Source organism: Heteronotia binoei, chromosome 1 (genome assembly GCF_032191835.1).
Source record: "Heteronotia binoei isolate CCM8104 ecotype False Entrance Well chromosome 1, APGP_CSIRO_Hbin_v1, whole genome shotgun sequence".
Classification (NCBI taxonomy): Eukaryota; Metazoa; Chordata; class Lepidosauria; order Squamata; family Gekkonidae; genus Heteronotia; species Heteronotia binoei.
In genome coordinates, this window is record NC_083223.1 from 135897554 (window position 1) to 135921387 (window position 23834).

Genomic DNA, 23834 nt, shown 5'->3' on the forward strand with positions numbered 1-23834 from the left:
GAGTGCCAAAACAGTCTTCATTTTGAAAAATGCTCATTTAAATGTTTCTCTTAAATAGCTGCGTTCATAACAGGCATTTTGACCCAACATAACCACTTGTCCTGAATGGATTTAAAAGGCCTGGTCAGACAGACACAGCTGTCAGCCATTCCCCTCTTGCACTCACCCTTTTGTCCGATGACTCCAAGACTAAATAGCTATCAGGCAAAATCTGGTGGCAATGGCTCCCAGCACATTCCTTCCATGATTCCGGACATCTGACCACAAGGAAGCACAAAGTGGATTGGCAGTGTGAACCCACCAAACCATTCCAGGAGTTTTTTTCTTTCTTCAAAGTCCTGTGGTATGCTTATGCACATGAGCAAGCATTATTTTAAAAACCTTTTCTGAATAGATGGCTTGCTGCAACAGTGTAGACAGTCCAACAAGCCCCCCACGTGATATACACTCATGTCAGGGTGCCGGGTCTGACCATGCTTCTCTGCTCCAGATTGAGCCAGAGAAGTTAGCCCCACCTCCAACATGACCGGAGCTGCTCATCTATCTACAACCAATGCATCTGTTGCTTTCATTGATATTTCCATGTAGCCAAATGTGTCTGGTTGAGCGGACCCATAGTGTTTTATTTACTGACTTCTTATGACATCAACACATCAGATGTAATTGAATGAATGATAGCACCTATGTCACTAATCCAGGAAGGAAGAAAAAGCAGGAGCCACAGGGGCACCATACAATCTCCAGAATGTTTGATTTTGCTGGAACTCCTGTTGTCCAGTTACAGAATATATGCCTGAGGGCCAATCTGTGTAGATTGCATAGTGACATCTGACTATGGGATTAAGTTTTAATTGTTTATATATTTAATTTTTTTATATAATTAAATGTTTTAATTGTTTATATATTCAAATAATTGTTTAATTTTATGTCTGACTAATTGTTGGGAGCCGCCCTGAGCCACTTGTGGGAAGGGCGGGATACAAATCATAAATAAATAAATAAAATTATGACACATGTAGAAAGTATGTAGAGTCAGGTATGAAGTATGGTAAAGAATCCAGTATGCTTATGGTGAAGAAATTCTTGCACTTAATAACTGTCAATATATATGCTTTTTATGAGGAGAATATCTTATGCATCTCAGTGAGCTCATGGTAGAGCAGGGATTTGAAGCCAAGTCTCCCATGCTCTAGCAAGCAATAAAAGGTCACATATGTAGAGAATGCCATTACTTGTTTTATCTTCCTTATTTGACTGACATTAAATCATTGCCCATTTCTGTAGGGTGCATTTTAATTTTTTTTTAAATTAGTCATTGAATCCCCTCCTCCATATAATAAACAAAAAAGGATAAAGTGAGAACAATGGCAAGTAATTTCTTTTATTTTGTCATGAAAAAGAGTCAAATGTAATCTTTCTCACAAGACACAGAGGCACATCTTTGCTTTGGCCATTCATAAACAGAGATAGTGCATTATCTCACAAGATGTCCAGCAAACATCATATAAAAAGTACAGGCACCGTCATTAATATTATTATTCTTTCTGTGCTTCAAACAGTTGGTTGTACAGGTTTATTGGAAAGCAACCTTTAATTCCGAGCTTTTTAAAACATTTGTACAGCTTAAACCTTTTGCTTTAGTCAACTAATTTTTAAATTACAATATGTACACTATCTTTAAAATACAAACGTCAAGGTGCTAAGCTTACTTAATTGTTCTCACTATGAAGTTCAACCATTTTAAAAAATGGAAATGCAGATTCCCTCCATTGGATAAATGTTCTCTTCAGAACTTCACCAAGACTAGTTATCACAATGTGACCCTTTGGATGGCAGAATTCTTACATCATGAAATACTAAGAGAAGAAATAATGTTTTGGATCATGGACCCAAATTTTTCCATAGTAGAGAAGCGACAAGCTCTTACAAAAACAACAAAATTTGAAATGGTAGCAGCTCAAACTTTTCACAGGTGAAGAGAAACACTGGCAGAAGAAGTAATACACTGTCCACTGTTCTCAGATAGTACTTTCAATGAAAGAAGTTTGCAGCGGCACCTCTGGCTCCTTTATATTTTCTTCAGACATATCCAGGATGTCCTGCTGCTGATAGATATCTTGAACCAACATAGAGTTTGTGTTCTTCCACTCCCTGTACTTCCTTGCTGTTAGTTTTCTGTCCTCCAGCAACTGGTTAATCATGGCTAGGTCATGTTCTTTGCACTAGCAGACAAAAACAAAAATGTTCATGGAACAGAAAATGTTAAGCAATAAAGGACCCTCTTATTTCTGAAATGGTACAAATTACGTTTTTGTTTGGAAAATTCAAGTATTAACACCCATGTGTTAATTACAAGAATGGTTTCATTAGGAACAAATAGTTTTCAGGGATGGCTGAAAATCCTATGAGTCACAGCAAATCACATGGGTTCCCCTCCCCTTCTCGACATGAGCTTAACACGTCCTTAAAATCTTACCTTTAATGTACTATTCAGTGCTCGAATTTTGTGAAGTTTCTCATTAACAGATGGATTTTTACTCCTTTTGATAAAGGATTTTCTCAGCTCTCTTTTAGTTGAAGGTCGGCGGTCCCCAATAGGAGATAAACTGGCTTGCTCTAAAGATTTGTAAAGTTTCTCCATTTCATCTATAGAGCATTTCCCTTGTTCTGTAAATATATATACATATATATAAACAGTGTATATAGGCAACAAGGTGCAGCAGTTGCTGGAAAATGCCACTCATTTGATGGTCAGCTGAAGATTACAATAGCATAAGGAGAGAAAGAAAAATTGTGAAAACTGAAAAGTTACTTGGCTACCTTTCCATTTTCAAGTGTTGCTGTAGGTGTTACACTGAGGAGTCTGAGGTATGGTTCCAAATGGAACACACTACCCATTAGTCAAACCTTTTCCATTGGAGTGCCTGATTTTTTCCATCACTGTATTTTCTGTTTTTCTTGACTGATTGGTTTGCATTGTGCTGCTTATGACATGTTCAATTGCTGGCTTCAGTGTTTTTTTTAATTGTGGGTTTAATTTTGTTTCTGCTTTATGGCTTATATTGACATGTATTTTCACATCCTGCATGGGAAGCCACCTCAAGAGCACTTTGATACATGGTAGGATATATATGTTTTAAATAAATAAATAAATATGGACTGAGGTTATCATGATGGAAGAATCTATGCTGTGCATTCCTAGGGGCTTCTTGTATGCAGATTCTCTATGCAAAAAGATTGAGCTATATGCCAAACCACTTCATCTGTGTCTATGCCATCACCATGAGAAAGTTTTTCTTGGCATCTTCCTTGAGAATGCTACAATTTATTTATTTATTTATTTATTTATATTAAGATTTATACCCCGCCCTTCTCACCTAAGTGTCTCAGGGCGGCTTACAACATAATGATTAAAACAACTTCAGTTTAAAACATTTAAAAATACAATTAAACCATAAATTAGTAAAAAAAAAAAACAAGATAGAGTAAAACCGGCGGCCTATAGATACATTTTGTTCCATCCAAGGTGTTTTACATTGTCAGCTAATGTCATAGGCCTGCCGGAAGAGGACTGTCTTACAGGCCCTGCGGAATTGCCCTAGATCCCGCAGGGCCCGCACCTCTTCCGGCAGCTGGTTCCACCAATAAGGTGCCATTATTGAGTAGGCCCGATCCCTAGTGGATTTTAGACGGGCCTCCTTTGGCCCGGGGACTACCAACAGGTTTTGTGAACCTGAGCATAGTACTCTCTGGGGAACGTGTGGGGAGAGACGGTCCCTAAGGTAGGCAGGTCCTAGGCCATATAGGGCTTTAAAGGTAATAGCCAACACCTTGTACCGGACTCAGAATATTACTGGCAGCCAGTGCAGACCCTGGAGCCCCGGCCGAATGTGCTCCCATCTTGGGAGCCCTAATAACAGCTGGGCAGCAGCGTTCTGCACCAACTGCAGTTTCCGGGTCCGGCACAAGGGTAGCCCCATGTAGAGGGCATTACAGTAGTCCAGCCTCGAGGTGACCGTAGCATGGATCACTGTTGCCAGGTCGTCACGTTCCAGGAAGGGGGCCAACTGCCTCGCCCGCCTAAGATGAAAAAAAGCGGACTTGGCAGTGGCTGCTATCTGAGCCTCCATCGTCAATGAAGGCTCCAACAGCACCCCCAGGCTCTTAACCCTGCCCGACGCTGTTAATGGAGCGCCGTCAAAGACTGGCAGGGGGAGTTCCCTTCCCGGGCCGCAGCGACCCAAGCAAAGGACCTCTGTCTTCGCCGGGTTCAGCTTCAGCCCACTCAGCCTAAGCCACCTAGCCACCGCCTGTAACGCCCAGTCCAGATTTTCTGGGGCGCAGGCGGGCCGGCCGTCCATAAGCAGATAGAGCTGGGTGTCATCAGCATATTGATGGCAACCCAGCCCATACCCTCGGGCCATCTGGGCAAGGGGGCGCATATAGATGTTAAATAACAATTCATTAATGGTCTTGATATCCCGAGGTTTACTTAACTACATAGCAGCTAAATAGCTATCACCATTAAAGAAAAAGGGAACACAGAGCAATAACTAAAAAATAAATATTAGTCCCTAAATATAATGTACTGTAAGCAAAAACAAGTAGGAAGCCAATCTATTAGAAAAAATGGCACCATCATACCTTCATTAGAACTAACTAAAAATTACCCTTTCAGTTTTGCAAGTAGTTATTTGATCCTAATATTGACTAATATGCAAGTCACTGTCTCATAACACAAGTTTCAAGTATACTAAAATTATTTGTTCACTGTGGTGTCTTCATAGGCTTTTGAACTGTACACCTACAAATGTAAAGTATGAATATGACAAACAGATGTGTCAAATGGTGGTGAAAAGTGCCATCAAGTAACAGCAGACTTCTACTGACCTGTTGGGTTTTCAAGGCAAGAGATAATCAAAGGTAGTTTGTCATTGCCTGCTTCTGTATACAGCCCCAGATTTTCTTGGTGATCTCCCATCCAAGTACTAACAATGGCTGATCTTGATTAGCTTCCAAGATGAGAAAAGATCAGGCTAGCCTAGGTTGCCTAGGTCAAACATGTATATCCTACAAGGATACTTTACTAGAGAGAAGGAATTGGTCAGTTCCCTGTTGAGTACAGACTTCACAGCAGTGTACCTGAATTTACTGTAGAATACATGAAACAGCCCTATAAGTTTCTACTTGCGACTGTTTGGGTGTCATGCAACAGGACATTAATTGTGGGGATGAAGATCAGAATAAGACATATATTTAAAAGCTCTAATGCCTGATGTCTCTGTTAAGGATCTGTAGATATCAGACAAAGCCTAAAGGAAGGATATGATAGCTCAAGTGTTTAGACAATGCTGTTTAGCACTTCTGCAGCACATCAAAGAGTCTTGGCTCCACTGTGTAACCATCCTGACTTCCCTTGAGACCAAAAGAAGGAAGGGTTGTTGGGGATCCAAAGAAGGAAGAGCAAAATACTGACATCTGACCACAACTAATTCAATAATTATCTCCGATCCAGGATTCCTACATGTCCATATGATTCTAGACCTTCAAGGAATTAAGAATTTATGCCCAAACATGGCTAGTCCTCCTGGATTCAAAGAAAGAGCAACAGAACATAGACCAAAGGAACATTTCAGGTTCATTCTTTTCCTGACCTAGCTTTTAAGAGACTGGAATTTCAGTCTCTTTCTTAAACACAAAACTTTGCACTAAAGACATGGTGAAAAATTCAATGCCCCACACAGGCATAAACAATGATCGAACTCTTCCTCATCCTATTCAAAGTATTTTTGAATGGGATTAAGTTATTTTGTGTTCCCTGCATGTCTGCAATAAATCCACATTTAAAATTAGGTACATATGAAGCTGCCTTATACTGAATCAGATCTTTGGTCCATCAAAGTCAGTATTGTCTTCTCAGACTGGCAGCGGCTCTCCAGGGTCTCAAACTGAGGTTTTTCACACCAATTTGCCTGGACCCTTTTTTGGAGATGCCAGGGATTGAACCTGGGACCTTCCGCTTACCAAGCAGATGCTCTACCACTGAGCCACCGTCCCTCCCTCCAAATACAGCACAATTCTAGACCCTGTCATTCTGACAAAGGGAGCTTTGACTGTCAAAAGCTTATAACCCAAAAAATCTTGTTCATCTCCAAGGGACTACTGGACTTGAACCTAGCTCTTCTATTGCAGACCTGCATGGCTGCCGTCTGGTACTAGGCTCTATCATGGTTCTAAGGAGGCAATCAGGAATGTAAAGGGATACAGAACAACACCCCTCCACCATAACCTTGCCTTAAAGTGACAGAGCATCAGAGAAAGCTTGCAAGAACTACAGTGTCTCTTCTTAGACCTGGTTATTGTTATGAACACACATACAACAAAATCAAAAATGCCATAAGGATCAAGGAAACTAGATATCTGACAAGCACACGCAACAGCATTCAGAAATGCTAGGGAGCATTGGAAATTTTGTTCCTGAGATGCTGTTATATATGTTTGTAACAGCATATAGGCCAGGGACTACACAGGTAACATTTAGTGGACTGGCCAGGGTAGCCATTTCTGTGCCCCACATCCCAGTTGCATTAAGACCTATAAAGGGGAACACAGTTGTCCCTTCAAAAAAAGGCATCTGGGCATGCATAATTAAGATTATCAAAGTTGCCTTGGCAAATGCTAGGAGATTTTTGAGGGTTGGGGGAGTGGTGACTGGGGAGGATGTAATATCACTTCTGGATTATGTTCCTTCTGAGCTGAGTTAGTGTGAGCTAGCTCACAGCTTTTTAGCCTCCGGCTCACACATTTTTGTCTTTGTTCAGGAAGAATGGCCCCAGAGCAAACTAATTTATGCAGTAGCTCACAAAGTAGAATTTTTGCTCACAAGACCACAGCTTAGAGGGAACATCGATTATGACCTAGGGATTCCATCACATCTCCATTATACAAAGGACAGCGGCATGGTGAAATTCTATTGCTGCCCCTCATTGGAACCAACTGCCTGAGGAGGTCAGAGCCTTGCAAGACCTTGTCCAGTTCTGCAAGGCTTGTAAGACAACACTGTTTCAGTTAGCATTTAACTGAAATGTCACCATCACCACCGAGATGCTAGATTCAATGGATGCTTAAGATCATTGAATGCTATCTCAAATCTGTATCGAAACTACCACCAAATTATTTAAACTGTTGAATGCTTTTATTGTAAACTGTGTATTGTGAGCTGCCCTGAGCCTGCTTCGGCAGGGAGAGCAGGATATAAATCCAATAAAATAAAATAAATAAAATATCATTCTAGAGGTCATTTTCTGGCTCTTTTTCTTAATTTCTAAAGAGTGGGAGATTGGGACTGAGGCAGGGGTTTACCCACTGCAGGCAGAAAAACAACAAGCCAATGCATAGGGCTGGCTGAATCAGATTAAACCTAATACTCTGTCCACTGCACTAGTGAGGGGTCATATATTAACTGGAGAGCCAGTTTGGTGTAGTGGTTAAGTGTGCGGACTTTTATCTGGGAGAACCGGGTTTGATTCCTCACTCCTCCACTTGCACCTGCTGGAATGGCCTTGGGTCAGCCATAGCTCTGGCAGAGGTTGTCCTTGAAAGGGCAGCTGCTGTGAGAGCCCTCTCCAGCCCCACCCACCTCACAGGGTGTCTGTTGTGGGGGAGGAAGGTAAAGGAGATTGTAAGCCGCTCTGAGACTCTTCGGAGTGGAGGGCGGGATATAAATCCAATATCTTCTATCTTCTTCTAACTGGATTAGAAGAAAAGATGCCTGAGGCATTATTCAAAAAATTATGCTTGCCTTTGACTAGAACTACTACTTGCTTTAAAAGGAATAAGAGGCATGGCTTTTGTACTACTAATAAATATTTGGGTTGGAATTTCAACAGACTCTGCTTCTTTGATCATTGCAGGATGATGAAATCCATCAAATTTATCTTTTCTATACAGTTGTCACAGGTACAGGAGCCCTGTCCTCATTTGCATGCACTTGTTTTATTTCATTGGTTCCCAGAGCTTTGTCATGCACTCCCAACCCTGAAATACTCATCCTTTTTAATTTACTTTTGTCTCCATTTTTTAAGAACATAAGAGAAGCCATGTTGGATCAGGCCAACGGCCCATCAAGTCCAACACTCTGTGTCACACAGTGGCAAAAAAATTTATATATACACACACACTGTGGCTAATAGCCACTGATGGACCTGTGCTCCATATTTTTATCTAAACCCCTCTTGAAGGTGGCTATACTTGTGGCTGCCACCACCTCCTGTGGCAGTGAATTCCACATGTTAATCACCCTTTGGGTGAAGAAGTACTTCCTTTTATCCGTTTTAACCTGTCTGCTCAGCAATTTCATCGAATGCCCACGAGTTCTTGTATTGTGAAAAAGGGAGGAAAGTACTTCTTTCTCTACTTTCTCCATCCCATGCATTATCTTGTAAACCTCTATCATGTCACCCCGCAGTCGACGTTTCTCCAAGCTAAAGAGCCCCAAGCGTTTCAACCTTTCTTCATAGGGAAAGTGCTCCAGCCCTTTAATCATTCTAGTTGCCCTTTTCTGGACTTTCTCCAATGCTATAATATCCTTTTTGAGGTGCGGCGACCAGAACTGCACACAGTACTCCAAATGAGACCGCACCATCAATTTATACAGGGGCATTATGATACTGGCTGATTTGTTTTCAATTCCCTTCCTAATAATTCCCAGCATGGCGTTGGCCTTTTTTATTGCAAACGCACACTGTCTTGACATTTTCAGTGAGTTATCTACCACGACCCCAAGATCTCTCTCTTGGTCAGTCTCTGCCAGTTCACACCCCATCAACTTGTATTTGTAGCTGGGATTCTTGGCCCCAATGTGCATTACTTTGCACTTGGCCACATTGAACTGCATCTGCCACGTTGACGCCCACTCACCCAGCCTCAACAGATCCCTTTGGAGTTCCTCACAATCCTCTCTGGTTCTCACCATCCTCTCTGGTTCTCACCAATCCTCTCTTCATTCAATGTCCTTGCCATTCCAGTAACATAATAAAAGGATTATGGGTAAATACATTGGCTCAGGAGTCATTTTGTAGAAAAATAGGTGGTGGAGCTCATCCAACAACAACAACAACAACAACAAATTTTATTTGTATCCCGCCCTCCCCGCCGGAGCAGGCTCAGGGCGGCTAACAACATGGTTCGGAGTTAACTTATACAAGTGAATAAAACTACATTAAACATTATCAGCATTTACTTAAAATCTGATTAAACATTAAAATTAAGTTAATTTTTAAAAGTGCTAGTGCTATGTTTACTTTTTCTGATGGCGGTTTCCTTCGCAATTTCCATTTCGATCAGGGAAAGCCAGTCTGAAGAGGAAGGTCTTGCAGGCCCTGCGGAACTGTTCTAGGTCCCGCAGGGCCCGCATTTCCTCTGGAAGTTGGTTCCAAAGGCTCGGGGCTACAGAGGAGAAGGCCCGGTTACGGGTGCTTTGCAGCTTCACCTCTCTCGGTCCGGGGACAGTCAGCAGGTTTTTCCCGGCTGACCTCAGTGCTCTCTGGGGTTCATATGGGGAGAGACGGTCCCTAAGGTAGACAGGTCCTCGACCATATAGGGCTTTAAAGGTAATGACCAGCACTTTGTAACGAACCCGGTATGTAACTGGCAGCCAGTGCAGTTCGCGCAGCCCAGGCTGTATGTGCTCCCATTTAGGGAGTCCCAGCAACAGTCTAGTCGCTGCGTTCTGCACCAGTTGCAGCTTCCGGGTTCGGCACAGAGGCAGCCCCATGTAGAGGGCATTACAGTAATCCAGTCTCGAGGTGACCGTTGCATGAAGCACCATTGCCAGATCTTGGCGCTCTAGGAAGGGAGCCAACTGCTTTGCCCGCCTTAGATGGAAGAAGGCTGACTTGGCAGTGGCTGCAATCTGGGCCTCCATTGATAATGCAGGCTCCAGTAAAACTCCCAGGCTCTTAACTCGGTGCGCCGCTTTCAACGGCGCCCCATCGAAGACCGGGAGAAGTATTTCCCCTCCCCGAGCGCCCCGACCCAGACAAAGGACTTCTGTCTTCGCTGGATTCAGTTTCAGCCCGCTCTTCCTCAACCAGGTTGCCAAGTCCTGCAGGGCCCGGTCTAAATTCTCTGGGACGCAGTCAGGCCGGCCGTCCATTAGCAGATAGAGTTGGGTGTCATCTGCATAATAATCCAGGGATTATTATGCAGCAGCACCTACTATTCAATGGACAAGGTGGGAAGGAGGAGATGGAACTCTCAGAAAGGGTCAGGAGCTATGCTCCTGTGAGCTCCTGCTGAATCCAAAGCCTGCATTAGCCAGATGTGTGACTTTGCCAAGGACAGTTAAGGATGCAACCATGTAACACAGCATGGAAATGTCTGGCCAAAAGCTTTCTATCAAGCAAACATGAAAAATTGTGTTTAGGCATTTCTATAGCCATTCCCTACTTATTGAAGGCTTAGGCTTCTCTATTGACTGAGTTAAGGCAAAATTTAGAAGAATCATTAAAGGATCAGATAAACTGTCTTGCCTATGGCTAATAAACTCCAACAGGTCCATAAATGCCACAGGAAGGAGGATGTTATTGCTGGGGGAGGAAATGATCATAACATAAATAAAGTCCCATTCTGTTGCAGCCATGTTTCATTTTCTACAGATTCCTTTTTTTGCCTTCTGTTATCATCAGGCATGTTGCTCTAACTGTCAAAGGAAATAAAAATGACAACAGCCAGCTGCTGTTTGGGTCTAACTGCCTTATGACTTGCAAGATAAGCCTCTGGACTGAGAGCACGTAGTCAAGCCTCTGTTTATAGGCTTGGGCTCAAACTACACATTACGTAGAACTATGTGAAATTATGTGACCCCCCCCCCTCCATCCACTTTTTTTTTTTTTTACAAAAGCCAAATTCAGCTTCAATGATATGCAGAGAAGAAAAAATATTTAACTTTTCCCTCTCTTGTTGTTTGTTTGCTTTGCATCAAAAAGGACTGGATCAAACTGCTTTGTAACTAAAACCCCAAGATAACTTATGAAACACAATAAAAATCAATAGCAAGCCAATAAAAGATCATAAAAATAATAAAATGTAAAAATGTAATAAAAATAAATTAAAATACAGTAAAAAAAATCAATAGAGCTCCCTTCACAGCAAAAAATTCAAAGGTCTTTCAGAAAAAAACAGATTTTCAAGCCCATCTGGAAGGAAGCAGCCATTCTTGACTCCTCAGGCAGGTAATCCATAGCTCCCCCCCAGGCTCCCACCAGACAAACCTATGCTAAGGCTGGGTCCTAGAAGAAGAATCTCTGGCCAAACTCAAGTCTTGACTGGTTGAACCAAAAGAGCCATGAATGACAGCAATGACAACACAGACAAAACGAAACCAATAGTTTCTTTATTCCTATTCTGCCAATCGAACATTTCCTTTCATATACCTTCTATAAGTTTTCAGTCCATATAGGACGTGGTTCACCATCCTTTAGAAACATATTTATATTCCAGCTGCTATTCTCAAATGGTCAAATGTCATTTCCTTATTATAGATTTACCATCCTTTTTCTCATTCACAAGGGGTCATGCAACAGAGAAGATTCCATTTAAGCAGGAAGATTGTTCAAGACATGCAACAGACTGAAGTGGTAAAGAGATAGCATGGTTTTGATGTGATAGAATGGACTGTACCACTTCATATTCTTCAGGAGAGGGATTTCATTTTTCAAAGTCCCCCTGTATTAATTGTTACCTATAAATTAGGGTTACCAGGTCAGATTGACCTGGTGGGGGAAGGACATTCTGGGAGTCTGTGGGGGGGAGAGAGTGCACAATGTGTGTGCAATGAAATGATGTCGCATGGAAGTGACATCATCATATTGATGACATTTTGAGCTGATGCTCTGGTATTTTGGGCAAAACTTTATGATTGCCTCCAGGGCTTTTTTGTAGCAGGAACTCGTTTGCATATTAGGCCACACACCCCTGATGTAGCCAGTCCTCCAAGTGCTCACAGGGCCTACTGTAAGCTCTTGGAAGATTGGCTACATCAGGTGTATGTGGCCTAATATCCAAATGAGTTCCTGCTACAAAAAAAAGCCCTGGTTACCATAGAATTTTGTCCAAAATACCAGAGCATCACCACATGGTGTTGCTGATGTGGTGACTTAACTTCCATGCATCACGTTTGGGGCAGAATTTCCCAAAAAGAAGAGTCCTGAAAATCAGGGGGTCCCCTGCTCCCAACTGGGGAATGGCATCCCTACAAAATTGTAAAATACACAAAAGGCTACCCTAGAATATTGCTGTTGCATTGCAATGAACCACTAATCTACCTAGCCCAGTTTTTTCTACTGTGGCTGGCAACAATGGTCCAGGATTTTCTTCTCATTGGTCTTTACCAGCTCTTCTGCCTGATACTCTTTTCATTAGACCTGCATGGTACAGACCCTTGGATCTTCTGCATACAAAACATGGGCTCTGCTACATGGATATGGCCTTACCTCTGATTCACATGAAAGGGGTAAGAGTAAAAGAGTTGGCACATTACTAAATAGTGTCTAAATATCCTTAATGGCAACTCAAAGTTTGTTTATCTGTAAATATTGTTAGTTCAAAATATAACACAAGCATTGCTTATCTACATCCACAGCATTGCAGGTGTTGGGTAATTTCTCAAATGACATATTCAAGAGGATATGCTTGATGCAAGAAAGCTACTATGTAATCTTTCTGCCCACCAAAATATACTGAAATGATAATACTTTCTAATAAGATCACTTCTCACAGATGAAGCAGGATATGTACTGTAGTTTGACCAACAGATCTCCTCCTCCTTGACTTACCTTTAGGTTGAGTTTTCAGTGCTGTTTTTCCAGGCTCAGCTATGTTATCTTTATCTTGATCTAATACAGGTGTACCTTTGCGTAAAGAATTCTGAAAGCTGTCCTCTGGTTCCATACCACTTTCCATTGTTTTGTTACAGTCTGTCTTTACCAAGCAAGCAGGATCTTGAGAGTCATCAATGACATTTGAAGATGGATTATCTACTTCTTCCCCAGTCAAAGAGCTGTTAACAAAGTCAAGCCATGATTGTCTGTCTGGATGCAATGCTTTGGACAATGAGGAAGAAGAAAAGCCTTGTGACTTCCTACTGCTTTCAGGGGAGGATAAAGAACTGGAGACAAGGGATGTTGAGGAAGGCTCTTGCTGCTCCTGCTTTCCAGAGTAAAACAAGGAAAGAAAAATGAGTCAAGTCATAAGGTAACCCTGAAAATCAAATCACACTGCCTTACACATTTTTTTCTGACCCACCCACCCACCCAGGTGGCAGAAGTCTGTGGCCAAGTACAATACCCAGTAAAAATGCTTGCCAATTGCTTACAGGAACTCTGACTGAATGTACTAGTAGCCTAAGGCAAGCAGCTGGCCGATAAACTTGGTAAATTCTGCCTCAGTTCCGCAATGGCCCTTTCTGTGAGGCCACTTCAAAAAGTTAAACCATTACTGGGGTAAATAATAGAACAAAATTTGAGTATTTAAGACCAACAACATTTTTTTCAAAGCCAGGCCCATAGCCAGGAATTTTTAAGTCAGGGGGCATTTAAATATCTTCGGGGGCACTGACTAATTTAATTAAAGTTGATTTCATTAACCTGTGGGGAATGTGCTCCCTCCTCAGCTGGATTGGGACCTTTGACATGCAAGAGAGAGAGCAGTTTTCCCCAAATGAAAAGGAGGGGTGGAGGTGGATGCAACTGCACGGAATACTTTTGGTCCTCAAGGTGGGAGAGGAAGTGAACCTATTAAAACACATCTCCTTTGCTGCCATCAGAAGTCATTGCAAGAGGGGAGAGAGGGTGGCCCAAAGTCTGCAGCTACTTTTGCACCAGCCCAAGACTGCTAGGGGCTCAGGCGGGACTTCTGCCTCAGACTCCTGGGTCCCAGCTAGTCCCCCAACCCCCAATGCTGTTCCCCTGAGCTGGGCTGGGAGGACTGCTGCTTCTCCTGAAGCCTGCAGGGCAGGGATGGGGTTCTCATTCTCCTCCCTCCAGAGTACCCTTCAAGGGATCCAGCCATGTCAGCCTGCTCTGGAGGGACACTGGGTGGCCTTCAGAGGGGCAGACACCAGTGAAGCACTTCTTCTTCCAGGACAGGGCCACTTAGGCAAGGTCAGGCATTCCCTGTGGCTTGGTCGCTGGCTGGCCTCCCTCCCTCTGAGGTGCTCCATTCCTCTGTGGCTGCCTTCTAAGGCTGTGTGGGCAGGTGTGGGCATGGCTGAATTTTCCTGCTGAGCTTAAGGGGCCCTTAGGAGCAGTGGTTGAACAGAGTGGGCAGGCAGATGCCAGAGCCCTGCTTGGCAAAGACTGCTTGGATATTGGCTGGGCAGAGGACCAGCCCATGGTAAATTCCAGGCAAGGACATTGATCAGTCCTGCAGGCCTCTCCAGGGGCCCAGTTGGGAGAAGACTTGCAGGAAGCTCCAGCCATCCCACCTCCCCTCCTCCCTCTCTTCCCTGTGCTTGGCCCCTCCATCCAACACTACACTCGGCAAAGGGTTGTACAGGGGGTGTTTGCATCAGGGAAAGCAAGGAGAGGTAGTGGCAAGATGTGATGCAGTGGAAGTTTGCGTTGGGCACCACATCTTGCCGGATGGTAAGTCAGTGGGCATTTGAAGGGGGCCTTTGAAGTAAGTAAGCCCCCAAATACCCCACTGTAGCTATGGATCTGTTCTAGGTATAAGCTTTCATGCTCATGCACACAAAAGATGTGCATGATGGAAATGTGGGGGGCAGGGAGGGTTCACAAGCATTTTCTCTTTAAAAGAGAGGCAACATAAAAATTCTAAATAAATAAAATAATTGTGACTTTCAGTGTAGCAATTTTCCATATCACAAAGCAAAAAAGAAAAAAGAAAAAGATATTGGAAGTGAAGTGCTTTGTCTTGGATGAGTTATTTCTTGAAGGCATATAATCTTAACTTGTTAACAGATAGAGATTTCCAAGCAACAATAAATTTCCAAGCATGAATAATACAACATGCAGATGTTTGCCTCAGTAAACAAAATGCTTTTCTTGGGAGATTAATTACTCTTTAGGGACTATTTCAAACAGCAATTATAAACGTGGTGTACCTTGACAACCCATCTAGGAATCCCTATGAAAACAGGACTGGTTTTTTTGAGGCAGATAGGGAGGAGTTTGCAAGGAAGCTTTGTTGTTCAAGTTTAAGAGAAAGATGTCAAACCCCCCTCCAACCCCCCCCCCCCCCCCCACTAATTTCCACTTGTTTTCTCAAACCATCTGGTTGGTGGTTAAGCAAAGAAAATCACATGATCTACCCTTAAAAATTATTATCCAGCAAAACAGACCATCCACCCTTGAGATATTTCCTCTGTCAGTGTATCTGCATATTTGAAAGAAAACGGAACATTCAGGAGAGCAACATGCTGGGGAAAACAAAAAACAAAATCAGGCTGACAGATCATTCTAAAAGGTGCTCTCAGCAGCTCTTGTTTTGTCTTTCCTTTTGATTGCTCAGGAACTGAGACCTCAGGGCCAAATCTGGCCACTTAGGGTGCATCAGTTGCTCCCATGGATGCAATGGTGGGGCAAAACAGAAATGTGGAGGGAGTGATTGGATGGCTACTACAAAGTGATTTGTGGGAGCCCTGGCCTAATAATGCCATCTCTCCATCCCTTCTCTCAGAGTGCCCTTACCATAAATGCAGGTGCAGGCAAGGATGTTCAAGGATGACAGCAAAAATAAATCTTTTTGAATGTGCATTGGGAACAAGCAGGTTGTAACTGTTTGACTATTCAGAGTTATGGGACATTTAGCAAACCAATTTATATCAACTTGACAACCGACAAAAAGAAATCAGTCTCCATTCCAGTGCTCCATGGCCAACAATAATAATTCCCACCCTTAGTGATGGAGGGGAGAATAAATGATAATAATCTAAATTTGCAATCCTGTATGAATGTTTGATTAAGGGTAAACCTGTGGGATTTATTTCTGAGTTAACTTGCACCAGATCAGGCTGTTTCACTCACTAGTGATATGATGTTTAGAATGCTCTTTTTGATATTTTTTTGTAATTTCTCATTTTTTGTTATTGTGTATATTATTACTTCTACTGCTGTTCTATGTAGGGTTCCCAGCCTCCAGCTGGGGGCAGGGTTTTCCCCAATCTCAGGGCCTCTAACCCCAAGCATTGGCTGATGGAGGGAGCCCACCCACAAAGAGCTCTGACAGTGCCCAACATGCCCAGCATGATGTCACCCAGAAGCGATGTAATTGCGCCAGGCATGTTGCATGGATGCTCTAGTGTTTTTATATAGAACTCTATGGCATGCAAGTAAAGTCCCCCCACTGGGAGCCAGGTAGGTCCTGGCAACCCTAGTTTTATGCTGTACTTTAAGCTTCCATGTGGACATTATGAGGGAGTGTATTATTGGTCCTTCTGGCTTCCCATACCAGCAAGGGCTGCAGTTCAGCCTTTCAAAGTACAGTCCTTAAAACACTGTGCTGGGAGTAAGCTTTATTGAATAGTCCTGGGTAGGATTCTGAATAGGCCTACTTAGGATTCTGGGTAGGATTCTAAATAGGCCTACTACTGTTATCAAGTTTTCACTTTCATGCCAATCCAGTTGGGCTCTAGGGCTGACAACCTCCAGGTAGGATCTGGAGATCTCCTCGAATTAGAACTGACATCCAGGCTACAGAGATCAGTAGCCTGGAGAAAATGGCTGCTTTGGTTACCATATGGTTACCAAATGGTTACCATACCACATGGTTACCACTGGAATCTAGGCATTATACTTTGCTGAGATCCACCTCTCCCCAAACCCTGCCCCAAATCTCTAGTAATTTCCCAACATGGAGTTGGCAACCCTATCCTCTTGTTTGCAGTCAGTTTGCCTCAAGGTTTCCTCTGGATGTCTCTTGGTGGTTACAAAACAACCAGTTGATGATGTGCCAAACATTTGCCCTCTTATTTATCATATTTAATGGTATAATAGTCTTCAGTCAAACCAAATGAACAGCCAGCTTGGGCTATTTCTGGCACACTTGAGCTACAAGCCACCCACTGGAAGCTCAAAAATTGAGATGTTTTATTTAATTATTACCAGTGGCCCAGCATGAACTCTTGCACTCTGGTAGTTACAATGTCTACAGCATGCCTTCCTCATTTTTATAGTGCATATATTATCATTCATTTTACCATACTGTGTCAGTGATTTTTTTTTCCTCCTCTCACCCCCTCCCCAAATTTAAGGAGGATAGAATGAGTAGTGATTACCTTATCTTGCTGAAACAGAAAGAAAAATTTAGGAGAGGATGTTGGTGGGTATTCAAACAATATAAATACAAAATTAGCATTAGCAAGATCTGTCCCAACTGACAGCTCCTTCGCTGGCAACAACAACACCCTGTCTACCCAGCCTCTTTCATTAGTCTGATTGCTAGCCCTTAAGTATGTATCTTAGGGAAAGCTGCTGAATACTGCCTTTGGCTTACCAGAGAAGATGAGCTGTCTCACAGGATAATAATACCAAAAATATATTAAGTGGTTTGGCTCATAAGAATTACAAGAACAAGATATAATGAAATTCCAGAATATTCATTGCGATGGCATTAATAGCACTAAAGCACATTCAGGGCACAGCAAAACCAGCAAAGCAATTGTGGATTTCCAAATTTCATGTCAGTGGAATTAAGCTGCTGTCCAGCACAGACTCTATGACCACAAACTGTGAGTTCTTTCCTCCCACACACATGCACACTAAGTAGGCTACCTGGAAATATCTCAGTCACTTCTCTGGTCTGGTATCTAAACATGGCTTGGCTATCAGCTTTGAAAGTTGGGAGGAGTCATGGTTTGCTGCCTCTAAGACGTCTAACAACTTTTGGGAAATCATCATTGAGTTCTATGAAGGGGTGTCCATCTAAATTATATGATCTATTTCTAGAGCATGAATGCAGAAATCCTAAAACTGTGGCAAACTGGAATAAGGCCTTGAGCTGAAGGAGGAGGGGTGTGGAAATAGTTCATCAAGGGACCAGCATTTTCAGTTTGTCTAGTACCACTTTGGGCCCCATTAGGAAAGATGCTGAGGTTCTAATAAAGTAAATTAATGATTATGAAGATAATAGATGGATGGATGGATGGATGGATGGATGATGGATGGATGGATGGATGGATGGATAGATAGATAGATAGATAGATAGATAGATAGATAGATAGATAGATAGATAGATAGATAGATAGATAGAGATAGATAGATGGATGGATGGACGGACAGACAGATAGACAGACAGAATGTCAAGACAGTGGCTATTCAGTGGCTCTATGAACTGTGATTATTTGCAATAGAAACTATAGTAATTGTTGGCACTGCAACAATGATAATGCCTATTTATGAATGTGATGGCAGTGCTGTAGAGCACAATTCTGGAGAATAATAGCTAAGAGAACTGCACAACTTTTTTCTTTTAAACTATGCTGAAGAGCTTCCAGGGTACTACCAGGTGATAGTTCTTAATCACCACACCACAGTTTGTCTATACAAAACGCTGGAAAAAAAAGTTCAGGTCCCCAAGAAAGTGAACCGCTGGAGAAAGTAGGGAATTGTATGTATTATTACTTTGTAACAGGACCAGAATATAACACACTTACTACTTTGCAAAGGACCAGGATATAACACAATTAGACAGATATGTCAGAGTATGCTGTTGGGGTGAAATATGGTTATATTACTATGTCTTGTACAAATATCTTTTAAAAAATAAATAATGTTTTACACTTCATATTTACTGGAATTTTTATACACACACAAACTCATAGGGAAATTCCCTCATTGGTCCCTGCTTTCTACTATGGTGTGACACACTATCAAAGAATCTGAAAACCTTTGAGTGACAAAGTGTTCAAAGAGAATTCTGTGGAGAGCATCAGTTAAGACATGATAGTTAGGAACTGACAGTTGAAGAAGAGACAGTTTAGCACTGACTGAGAACTGGGAAGGAGACAAAGAGGAGCAAGAGGATCACAAAAGATCCCTATTCAAGCTGAAAAGGGACAGAGCTTCTAGTCAAGAGAAGCAATCCCTGCCCATTGAAAAGGGAGATAGCTCTAAAGAGTGGAGTGATGCCTTGGTCTGTATATATAGAAGGATTTGGGGGATTTGGTTGTATGTACCTGTCTTCTAAACATGAAGTGTTAGTGAAACTCAGAAACCTATTCATGAAATAGAAATGGAACAGAAAGCCACTCCCCTCACATTTTCAAAGAACTTCTTGAAAAGCAAAACTACTTACTTATCAGCAACATATTAGCTGAATTTTGTGTGATAACAAAGTCACCTCAGTTTTTATTATCTGCTCGCCTCATACATCATACCCCTGATTTCACCTGACCTTTTCCCCTCCAAGTTAAATAAAATATTTTATTTTTGAACTTTCAAAAGCCTCTCGTATGCCATTACAGGGGTAGAATATTAGGAAGTGATTCATCTATTCCCTCAAGTACCTGGGCTGGGCCAGCATTACAATATATAATAATGTGACAGCAGGGCCGGCTCACCCACTAGGCAAACTAGGCGGTTGCCTAGGGCGTTTGGAGGGAGAGGTGCCTAACTGGGCTCCCCCCTCCCGATGCCCCAGGCAAGCACTTAGTTTGCCTACCTCCTCCGCCTACCCACCTGCCACCACCACCACCGCCTTCCACTCCTTTCCCTTTCCATCCCGTCACCTCCCCCCCCCCCCGGGCAATCATAGCACACCACTCGTGGACCGCATCGGCTGTGACGTGGCGTGCATCTTATCTTTTGGAGAAGGCATCTCCAGCGTGTTCCCCAAAAGATAAGATGCACGCTGTGTCACGGCCGGTACAGCCTAGGCGCGGCGCGCTATGATCGTGTGGAAGGGGAGGGACAGGAAGGGAAGGGAAAGGAGAGGCAGGCAGCGACGGCATGCTCTGATCATATGGGGGGAGGTGATGGGAAGAGAAGGAGGGGATGGGCGGGCACTGCAGTGTGGTGGTCTTGGAGGGGGGGTGCGATGGAGTGCAGCACTGTGGGAGAAGCAGCAGCGGGGGGCAGTGGGGGCGCCTGCCTGGAGTGCCACGCACCCTTGGGCCGGTGCTGCATGACAGGATGGGACAACCATAGACCAACAAATAAGAAGAAAATAGATGTAGGGGCTGCTAAGAAAGAAAGCAGAAACAAAGGGAAAATTTAGTGCATGGGTGAGGGAAGAAGATGAGATCACCATATCTGGCTTCTGACACTTACCTTTTGACACGCATCTTTCTCTACCTTTTCCTCCAACTGTTGCCACCTACTACCATCTTTTTCCTTCCATACCCTACTTCTTCTGCCCCCATTAACCTGACTGATCCCTATCTCCCCCTTTTCCTTCCACTGCCCCCTTTCCTCAGTTTGACCTCGCCACCACCTCCTTGTCACTCTGCCTACCCACCCACCTCTCACTGCTCACTCAGCCACTTGCCACCCAGCCAGCCTTTCAAGCTGACACCTCATTGCTGCTGCAGCTCTCTCTCCTCCATTCACTTCATGTGGTGGTGAAGTGATGGCAGCTCCTCCTCCTACCTCCTCCCCATTGCTCTGCTCACCAACTCATTCCCCTCGCTCTCTCCAATACTCTGCTCTTCCATCTGCCCCAGTCTGTCCTGGCTCATGTGACTGGGGATGCAGTGGCAGCTCCTTCTCCCACCCCCTCCCACAGGCAGCAATTTTTCTCCAGGCTAGTTTGACCAGGGGTCCTGGAGATTGTTTTTGTGGGGGGGTTGCCATCTTTTAGTTGTGAAGCCACTGTCACTGAGTGGGTGCATGAGGGGAAATATTTGTGAATTTTCTGCATTGACCCTCCCTAATGCTCTGCTCCCCACCACTCTGCTCACTCACCCCCTTTCTTCAACCCATCTGCAGTGTCACTGCCTCTGCCATTAGGCAACAGCTTTGGTTCCAACAGAAGTGTGATGCCTGTCTACATGCTGACAACACTCCTCAGATTGTGAGGATTTAATCCCTTCCATTTTTTCCCAGGTATTTCTGCAAACCTAGGGGGTTTTGATCTTCAGAGTTAAGTATCCACAGATGGGATTGTGTTGAGAATTAGATACATTGATTTTTGTTTGTTGTAAATATCAGTATTTATCAAGAAAAAAAGGAGGGGGGAGTAAGTCCACAGTTCCGTCCCTAGTATCTCCTGTTAAAGGGTCAGACAGTTGGTGATATGAAAGAGCTGCCTGAGACCCCCACAATGATCCTTATAAATCTGAGCAGACTTAGTGACTTAGACTAATAGTCTTGTCTGGTTACATTTTATGTTTTTTCTCTTTTTTATATATATTACCAGTCTTATGACAGGCCTTCATATGCTTGCAAGAAATTTTCAAGAAAACACAGCAGAAGAACAACTGATAAATATTTTGTGTCAGAGAGGTACCTTGTAAATTAGATAGGATACTTGTACAAGCCATTTAGCAAGTGGAAACAAGCTAATTACTATAATACGTACCGTGTGAGGCTGCACTGGCTCATTTTTGTCTGAATACGGAGGGGGTGGGGTCTCCATGTTTATTTCTGGTTCTTCGTGATCACTCTCACTATAGCACTCTGAATCAAAACCACAACTTTTTAGTATACTCTTTTCAGTGCTTCGCTAACCAAAGTACATTTCTTGCCACTAAATGCAAAACGTACTCTGGCCCATTCATGCATACAGGATGATCTCTATACAAAACAGGGTGTTTTCTATGCCTCACAGTTTACCAGGCTTTTGCAAAGAGACATGATAGTTGTGGTTAAGAGAAAGGCAATTTAAAAAATTATACACAAATTAGTTCACACGCATGCAGAACAGGGCTCCAGAGATTAGGTTATTACAGTTATATATTTGTAACAATTTAATACAGATAGTTTGTTTCATAAACTGAGATACACAATTAACTTCCAATGCCACTTAAACCTGTCAAAGCATTAACAAGTAGTTGCAAAACATGTCCAGACCTCGCAAAGCATAGGGTTTTCTGCCAAAGGATGACCCTCTACTACAGCATATTTGTTACATTCAAATGGCTCTGTCCTGGATCATATATCTCAAAATAATCATAAACATTAAGCCATTTCCCCAACTCTATCATTGGCAGACTCTGATCAGTACTGGGTTGAGCCTACTGGGGGAGGGCAGGATTCTAACACTCTGCTAAGCAAAGTGACACTTTCATAGAATCATGGAGTGGGAAGGGACCTCCAGGGTCAATGCAGAAAATTCACAAATATTTCCCCTCACACACCCACCCAGTGGCACCGGCTCCACAACTAAAAGATGGCAAAACCCCCCACAAAAACAATCTCCAGGACCCCTGGTCAAACTAACCTGGAGAAAAATTGCTGCCTGTTCCCAAAGTGGCAAACAGCATTTCCTTGGGCGTGCAAGGAAGGGCCACAAGAACTAAGCACTGATGCAACCCTTCCTCCCCTCCTTCTCATGATTTGCCTAAGTTCACAGAATCAGCATTGCTGACAGATGGCTATCTACTCTCCGTTTAAAAACCTCCAAGGCAGGAGAGCCCACCACCTCCAGAAGAAGCCTGTTCCACTGAGGAACCACTCTGTCAGGAAGTTCTTCCTAATGCTTAGCTAAAAACTCTTTTGATTTAATTTCAACCCATTGGTTCTGGTCCAACCTTCTGGGGCAACAGAAAACAACTCTTCATCAGCCCTTATATCACCTCTCAGTCATCTTCTCTCCAGGCTAAACAAACCCAGCTCCTTTGATTCTGCCCTACTTTGCATTTTGTGCTTTCTGCATTTGGAGTCCTAGGACAGCAGAGAACTGTCTCCTATTTATCTTACTTCCTTCTTACTGTTCAGTTTGGCAAGGACATATTTGGCCTACATGGCCATAGAGGAAATACCCAACTTACATAATTTTTTTTTTCTGTTCCTTTCTAAATTTAACTAATTTCCCTGTTCTTCTTTTACTACAAGAGACATCATACAGTACAGCATGGTGGTGGCAGACACCAAAAGTATGAAGATGTCAAAACATTCAGTATAAAGTCATTAAACCATTAAAGATTTAAATGACACACTGAATGGGAGAGAGGGCTCACACCTCCCTTACAAAACATTGTGACTAATAATTGCTGATCATTTCAATAGACAAATTTCATATTTGGACTAAATTCCTAACCAGGCCAAGATTTTTCTTCAGTAAAACTGGGCTGAATATCCTTCATTGCCATTATTAAATCACTTAACATTACAGTATTCTATTGACTCTGGTTCAAACTCCCACTCAGTTACAAACCTCACTTGGGCTGCTGCTGCAAAAAGGATTGTTCCCTGCATCGTGGAAAGCAATAAGCCCCCAGATTAAAGGGTAAAATCCACATGGCATCATGCTCATTCCAAGTACAAGTTGTTCCTGCCCAGACCTTTTCCCTAACAATGTAGGAGAGCAAAGGGTGTTGTTGTTGCTGTTGTTTTTGTATAAAGAGCAGACACTCCCCTATGTAGTTAATACAAGGAAGAAGCAGAGCTAAACCCCATTTTTAAAATTATGGAGGACTACACAATTTCCCTGATTTAGCCCTTTAAAGATTGCCCCCCCCTTTTCCTGATAAGCTGCACTACAGCATTACAGTACAGCTGCATATTGTGTATGTCCACAGGGTGTGTGTCCACAGTGCTTTCATACTAGCATGATAGGGGGAAAGGACAAAATGGGTTGTGGGCAGCAGCAGTGAGCAGGTCAAGAATGGGCACAAGTGGATGCCATTTACCTATGTTGCAGGGAAGAATTTTTGC

At 43.0% G+C, this 23834-nt stretch overlaps 1 protein-coding gene across 3 annotated transcripts in view; it reads right to left on the reverse strand.

Moving 5' to 3' along the window:
• Positions 1-1356: 1356 nt before the first annotated feature.
• Positions 1357-23834, reverse strand: part of IPCEF1 (interaction protein for cytohesin exchange factors 1) — a 42592-nt gene continuing 20114 nt past the window's right edge. For all 3 annotated transcript variants that reach the window (XM_060241048.1, XM_060241064.1, XM_060241056.1), the window contains 4 exons: positions 21553-21635; positions 12837-13206; positions 2477-2667; positions 1357-2222 (listed from right to left, as the gene is read on the reverse strand). In XM_060241048.1, the coding sequence (XP_060097031.1) occupies positions 2019-2222; positions 2477-2667; positions 12837-13206; positions 21553-21635 (848 nt within the window). In that variant the 3' untranslated portion in view covers positions 1357-2018. The remainder of the gene's footprint in view (positions 2223-2476; positions 2668-12836; positions 13207-21552; positions 21636-23834) is intronic.